This window comes from Glycine soja, chromosome 1, assembly GCF_004193775.1.
Source record: "Glycine soja cultivar W05 chromosome 1, ASM419377v2, whole genome shotgun sequence".
NCBI lineage: Eukaryota > Viridiplantae > Streptophyta > Magnoliopsida > Fabales > Fabaceae > Glycine > Glycine soja.
The window spans coordinates 52,014,050-52,021,441 of record NC_041002.1 but is presented as its reverse complement, the minus strand read 5'-3'; the positions used below and the strand labels follow the sequence as shown (position 1 = coordinate 52,021,441).

The following is a 7,392-nucleotide window of genomic DNA, read 5'->3' as shown; positions in this document are numbered from 1 at the left end:
GGTGTTCAAGGAAAATTACATTGTCTGACTATATAACAATTACAGTCTACTGCATTTGGTTGTCTAGGAACAAACTGATTTTTTGAAGATTATCAATTTTCTGTAATAGAGGTTATTAGCCAGATTAAGTTTCTTATGTATAGACAAACGCACCTGTTACGTTTGTTTTAAAACCTTGATATAGGTCTTCTTGTATTAGGGAGACTTTTAATTTTCTCTAGCTGCGGGGTATGTCCCGTTTATTATTGTATCATTTTTGGTTTAATATAATTTACATTTTTCCTAAAAAAAAAGAGATAAAAGAAAAAGACTAATAAAAATGAGTTGGTAAAATCGAAGGGGAAAGAATCAATTCCCAGTATGTTAGTGAAACTAAAAAAATAATGCTAATGACATATTTTTTATTGATTAAAATTTATTAAAAGATAAAATTATAAAAGAAATTTATTAAATAACATATAAGATCTACAAAAATTTGTTAATTTTAACCGGTAAAAGAGAGAATGTATTTTAAAAAAAGTGTTTTAACGAGTGTAATGCTAATTTCTATTAAAAAATATTCCCTTTTTCACGAAGTATTTTTCATCCAGTAAATATAGCATCTTGGGAATCATTTTCCAGTATATGCGGTGAATGTTCCGAATATTATTTTCTGTTCGGGGCCTACTTGTCAGAGCTACTTAATTTCTGTTCAGAGTTTTCTGTGGAGATAATGAAACAAAACAATAATAAAAAAAGTACCATGACCTTGCATGCTCTTCTTTTTGCTTTAAAAAAAAGGTAAAACAAAAAAGGCACGGAAAAAACTATACAATAATGTCAACACTTTCTTGACACCTGCTGTCCATTTTAATTTTGCAAATCCCATAAAAATAATAATAATAACACTGTAAAGAGACAAAAACAGACAATATTCATTTTAAAAAAATAATTGACGAAGTAAAATTTTCTTAGATTTGGTGCAATGTCAACAGGTTTTTGAACAACATTTCTTCGTGTTCTCATGTGTAACATGACCATGGTCTATTGGAAAGTCTAACAGCCGAGAGAGCTCACATGTACTTAGATGTTATAATTTGTCTCAAAATATAATTTAACTTGCAATATGCAATATAATAGTATTATGCATAGACTCACATGGAGTAGTACGTAGCATATATGGCTTGAGAGAATATGCCTCACACGTGTAGCAATAAGCAAATTGTGCAATTAAACACCGATAAGGACAACACAGTCCAACCAAGAGGACGCACTTTTTCACAAATTGAATACATATTGTGGCATCTAGTTTGGTAATTTCAGCAGGCTAGCTCTTCCTTTAAAAATAGAAGCAGATAAACCCTCTCTCCAAGTGCAAGGAAAACGAGAGCAATTAAGAAATAATGCCAGAATCGTACTGCGTGAAGGAGAGTAAACCCTGTGTGGGTTGGGTTGAGAAATACTTGGATGATTGTCTCTGCAATTTGAAAGATAAAATCTCCTTTGGCTTTGGCTTCATAAGTCTCGTATGTTGGGGAGTAGCAGAAATTCCTCAGATAATAACCAACTTTCGCGCTAAGTCCAGCCATGGTGTCTCCTTAGCCTTTCTCCTCACTTGGGTCGCTGGGTTAGTTAATTTGTCAACTTTTTCCCATGCACTTTAATTACTTCTTCGTTTTCTCATAATTTTAGTCAAATCTTAGGTTTATTATTGGAACAATTAGTTAGTCCAGTACTCTAATTGCTGTACTGAATTATTTGGATGCAGCGACATATTCAACCTCCTTGGTTGCCATCTGGAGCCAGCCACGGTATCTGAGTTTTTCAGTTAACCGTATACATTAAAATATTAATTTGTTTCGTTCCATCATCCATGCCTCTTCTTATTCCAGTTCTTTCGTGTTTTTTTCTTCTTTTTTTATTTGTTAGATTGTTAGAATGCTAGTTTGGTTACTAAATGAGGAAATTAAATGTATGACTTTCGGCCTCTCTTTTCTTCCTTAAGTCTTAATCATTCATCTCATCTTATATTTATTTACGATTTTTTCATGCTTTAATCTCACTTGTCTTTGTGGTTTTCTGTATATGTAAAAATTTCACATTAACATGTGCTATCTGTACTTATTTTGATTGTTGCCTTACTATTTTCTTGTTTTTGTGTTGTGTTTTTCTTCTTGCTTTTTGGATGGCTGCGAAACTAGTTGCCAACCCAGTACTACACAGCTCTGGTAATTACATTGCAAACATATTTCTCCGGAATTTTCTCTATGTATATTATTTCTACTATCTTCTTTTTCGGGCGTATGGGTCTTTTAGATCCGAAAACAACATAAGCCTAAAACCTTTAAATTATGTTTAGCCTTGGAAATTGCATGTTTGCATGTGTCAATTTGATTTTGATTTATCTTAATTTTGGAAGTTTACAGATTCTAGTGGGTGCTTTTGTCACTAACCTGCTCTTCAACTAGCAAAAAAAAAAGTATTTATTATATAAAATTTATTTGATGTTTAGTTTTAAATAATTAATTAAAATTATTTCATTAAATGTATTAAATTCCCATCAATAAATAAATTTATTAAAAAAATCCTTAATATAAATTAAATTGATTTTTATTTGAAAGCAAGATTACAATAATTTGATATATATTTCTTTATCTAATGCAAAAAATATATATTTAATTTAAATTTAAATTTTACTAAAACTTATTCTAAAATTAAACTTAATTTCAATTTAATATAATCAAGCATATTTAATTTTGTAAAATAATATTTGTAACATTTTTTTTGAAAGAAATATACTATTCTGAACGTTGAAAACTTTGAAACTAAGGTCCATTAACGTTTTGTTTTTGCAAAAAATAGGGTAGGCCCAACTGTTACTGAAACAACAAAGAGGTGCCATTTTACTAGGGTCAAGGCCCAATCCATTGTACACTGGTTCTTGTATTTATTTCCAGATAAAATTACGGGAAATGTTCTTGTAAATTTTAATAATTTCTTTCCGTTTTTCTAACCGTTCCTTTATATATATATATATATATATATATATATATATAAAGGTATTTATTAAATAATTTGAATTACGGGAAATATTTTTTATCATAGCATATATACAGGTATTTATTAACTAATAATATTTTTTCCTTAAAAATATAATAGCATTATTTAATAAAATAGGGAATAAAATATAAACTGAAATAGTTAAAAAAATTAAAATGTAATAAAATGTAAACTGAAATAAATTATGTAATGATAGATAGCATTATGTAAATAGGTAATAAAATATAAACTGAAATATCATTAAACGTCTTTATACTCTGTTAAAAAAAATCAAAATGTATTTATATTATATTTAATCATAAATTAGCACATAAAATAAATTATTATTTTTTATAATAATTATTTTAAAAATCATATTTATTATACTTTCTAATTAATTAATAGTTTAAAAAATTGAGATTGAGTGCATAGAAATTAAGCTTACGTCCTTATACCACTTGTTATTGTGATCTACAGCTTTACACAATCACTACGATCGTGTTAGTACTTCAAAGTTTCTATTATGACTACATCTATAAATGGGGCAAGCCTCTTCGGAAGATTAACATCGATGAGGTACAGTAATTTCCAAGTCCCGCTCTGCTCATCAAAATTGAAATTTACATAGACATGTTTGTTCAAATTACAATTTTTTCAATTTCACATAAGTGATTAATGTGGAATGAATCATTTAAATTGATTTTTGGTTGAAATAATTTTTTCAAATTTTATTTATTTTTAGTCGATTTTCAAATTAGTCAAATTCTTTTCTCCCTTGAACTAGAAATGATTAAGACAACAAATTACAAGCTTCCCCAAAGAAAATAATACACTTCTACGATATCTTTTCAAAGAGTACAATGTATATATTTCATTACCTTATTCTTTATGACGTAATGTTAATAGGCTCATGAAGAAGAAGAGAAAAAACCTTTGAGACAGAAACCAGGCCGCGACTCTGGGATTCCAATACAAAATGACGGACCCAAAGAAACGCCTCGACGGGATTACTACTATAGGTACGTAACTACGTATTCATATTGTCTATCAATTCGTACTTCGTGGTACTGTTTTTGCAATCATAATAATTATTAATGTTTTGATTAAAAAATTAACCAAGTGATTTTTAATAATTACTATTATTATTTGAGTTAATGAAACAGGTCAGCGAGATCTTTGGCTGCTAATGATACTCCACCATTTGGTACCTACTTGAGAGCTGCTAAAAGTGTCCCTTCAGCCATGGAAATGAACAATGATTCATCCTCAGATGATGAGGCACCTCCACTCTCTTCTACGAAGCCTGTAACACAGCCTAGACCAATCCCCCGTTCTGTCCCTGTGAGTTTTTGTCCTTCAAATCAAAGTTAATAGAATCTGTATTAATCTTACACCAATACTAAACCATTAATTAATATCTGTAACTTGTATGTAACCATAATTTTAATCTCCTTTTACTATCTATATATATGTTTCAGACAAGCTATGGAACTTTTCTAGCAGCATCTATGAACTTGCCCCGGCAGGGTAATGCTTTGATGGAGGGATACAAAAGATTCAATGGAAGAAAGCTACTCTCGCAGGTATAGCCAGTGATACACGTTAATTAATTTATTCACACACTAATATGATTATTTGTACAGAATATGGTTCCTTTGCATAATTGCATTATGTTGTTGCCACTTATCATCACAGGAGCACAACATGCACAGTGCTTTGGGTCAATGGTTAGGATGGCTCATGGCTGTTATCTATATGGGTGGCCGGCTTCCTCAAATATGGTTGAATGTATGTCTCAAAATTATCTCTTATTTATTTATTTATTCCGAATATTTTTTTTTCTTCTGCAGTTGTGTATTCTATTTTTCTGTGCGTTAATTACTGATAAAGTTGTTGATTACGTTATCATTGGCCAGATTAAAAGAGGGAGCGTGGAGGTAATGTTTGATCTTAATCATTTATTTTTGTTTTGAATCATAACTCAAAATTTAGTGCATAGATTAGCTTGTATTTCCACTGATTTATAGACACTATTTCTTTATCATGATAGGGCTTAAATCCACTCATGTTCATCTTTGCATTGATCGCCAATGCCACTTACGTGGGAAGGTTAGGATTTCCCTCCCTTGCATATATTTTTCATCCTGTTATTCTGAAAAAGCCAACATTAAGCAATCTAACTCCTCTGTTGTTCTGTGTATGTGCAGTATTCTTGTACGAACTATCGAATGGGAAAGCATCAGAGCTAATATGCCATGGCTTTTGGATGCCATTGTTTGCGTGGCATTGGACCTATTCGTATCCTGTTTATCTTGCAAAATTTCAATTTACTCTTATTTTGGTTGCACTACTCTCTCCCACACTCTTATCAGTTGGCCTATATTTAGAGAAATTATTACGTGTTGGAAGACATTTTTATTTTAAAATTAAGAGTTATATAATACAACATTAAACTTAAATAGAAGATTAATACATTAAACTTATGTAAATTTAGTTTTTTTGTTAAAAATTTATTAAATTAAAATATTTACTATGAATAAAAAATAATCCTTTTTATTTTAAAGAAAACTTAACTCTTGAACATATCCTTAAAGAAATATGTTTAGGACTATAAAGTTGGTAAACCTCAACAGTGGCAGATAATTTTGCAGTATGCCAACTACAGATACGTTCGGAAGAAAACAGGAAGTGATGATGCTGATTATGGAGACTACAAAGAAGCCAGCAAAACTTTTGTGTCTTGATTTGTGGGACTGTAGCCGACACATGTAGGTCTTCCCCATTATGAACCAATATTATACTTCAATTCCACCATGACATTCAGCTATTAGTAAAGGTCTGGCTAGAAAAATGAGGTGGACTAGTTAGGAAACGCTTCTATATATTAGCGTCTTAAAATGTGCTATACGATTACCAGCTATCAATGTAATCAAGTTTATGAATTATGAATCGTTCACGGTTCTTACACCAGCTATATATCAAAGTTATAAAGTTTATGAATTATCAACCGATTCTTATACCGTATTCCACTTTTTTGTGTCACTAATAATCGCTGTATGGTTGATAATCCCTACAGAATGAAAAATTGAAAACCTTCCACTTCATGTTGCTGTAACACCGATGGGATTGATGATTTTGTATTAACTCATGTAAGAACAAAGTGATAGCTCGACTCGCCAAGAGTCAAGAGGTGCCAAGGCCTAAGGTAAGGCTTCAGTATGGCTTGATGTGATCATAGATTACAGGTGTATATGTCTGGATACATCTTTACTTATGCACACATCCAAAGGGATATCAAACGGGTCAACCCGATCCAACTCATTTTTACCTGTTAAAAATGAGTTGGGTTGAGTTAAACTCTGATTAAGTCTCACTTTCTACCATGACTGAATCCTGAATGTAGAAAGACCTTTACAACTTATGTAAAAGGGTCATTTATAGTTGTGTCACTTTTTTGTGTGCGTGTGTGAGAGGGAGACTTTCTCAAATTTTACTTTTATGATTCATAGCATATCTGAAGCTCAGATGTTGCTTCGTGTAATGCAATTACAATGGGACGCAACAAGAAGTAATAATGAAGGGAGGTTGCTTTGGGCACCCAACATTTTTGCTGGGACACCCAGCAACGTAGGTAAAAGGGCTAAAATGCCCTTCACCTATTTAATATAAATAGGAACAATGACTCGTCCGTATGAGTCATTGCCTCTCTCGTGCGCGTCGCTTCTTCTTCATCCTCTGCTTATTCTTTTCTTCTTCCTCTCTACTTCTTTGTTTCTTCTTGTTCCTCCGCTTCACGCACATTGGTGCTTCTTCTCACACTTTCTCACACATGTTGCTACTTCCTCTGGTTCTTCTTCTTCTTCGTGCTTATTTTTGTCACGCACTTTGCTTGATTCATTGTTTTGGTTGATTGAATGTATTGCTTCTTTGTATTAGTTCATATGGATCATTGATCCATATGGTTTATATGGATTGTTGATCCGTATGGATTTTTTTTATTTAATTGAAAAAAATTATGAATTATTTTTGAAATTGTTTTGTAGTGTAATTAAAATATATATATATTAAGATTATTATTTTTTTCTTTCTCTCTTTTGGGAGTCAGATACCAATTATGAATTCCAGGCATCAAGCAACTACCATTTATGCTTGAACAGGAGGATTAGTGTCAATTTTGGTATAGGATTATATAATAATATGCTTAAATGGTTATTTATGTTTGAACATTTAACAATGTGCACCCTTGAACTGTATGTGGAATTTAGAATTGATGAATCAAGACGCAAAACATTTTGTAAGCTTAGGCTCTACTCCACCACCATCACGGTTAAGCACCCTCAACAAGGAACTGGAAATGGTTCTTGCCACTCTGCT

The 7,392-nt window shown here is 31.5% G+C and overlaps 1 protein-coding gene across 3 annotated transcripts; it reads left to right on the top strand.

Moving 5' to 3' along the window:
• Positions 1 to 1,312: 1,312 nt before the first annotated feature.
• On the top strand, positions 1,313 to 6,029 carry LOC114421034 (probable vacuolar amino acid transporter YPQ1). 3 transcript variants are annotated; one of them, XM_028386803.1, is made up of 12 exons: positions 1,315 to 1,606; positions 1,748 to 1,790; positions 2,181 to 2,207; positions 3,496 to 3,594; positions 3,925 to 4,037; positions 4,182 to 4,359; positions 4,497 to 4,601; positions 4,714 to 4,806; positions 4,935 to 4,955; positions 5,069 to 5,127; positions 5,226 to 5,316; positions 5,625 to 6,029. In XM_028386803.1, the coding sequence occupies exons 1-12, from the start codon at positions 1,383 to 1,385 to the stop codon at positions 5,760 to 5,762; spliced, it is 1,191 nt and encodes a 396-aa protein (XP_028242604.1). In that variant the 5' UTR covers positions 1,315 to 1,382; the 3' UTR covers positions 5,763 to 6,029. The 3 variants fall into 3 exon arrangements, with proteins under 3 accessions (XP_028242611.1, XP_028242604.1, XP_028242618.1); XM_028386817.1 differs by having other exon boundaries at positions 1,318 to 1,606; positions 5,658 to 6,029; XM_028386810.1 differs by lacking the exon at positions 2,181 to 2,207 and having other exon boundaries at positions 1,313 to 1,606.
• Positions 6,030 to 7,392: the final 1,363 nt, after the last annotated feature.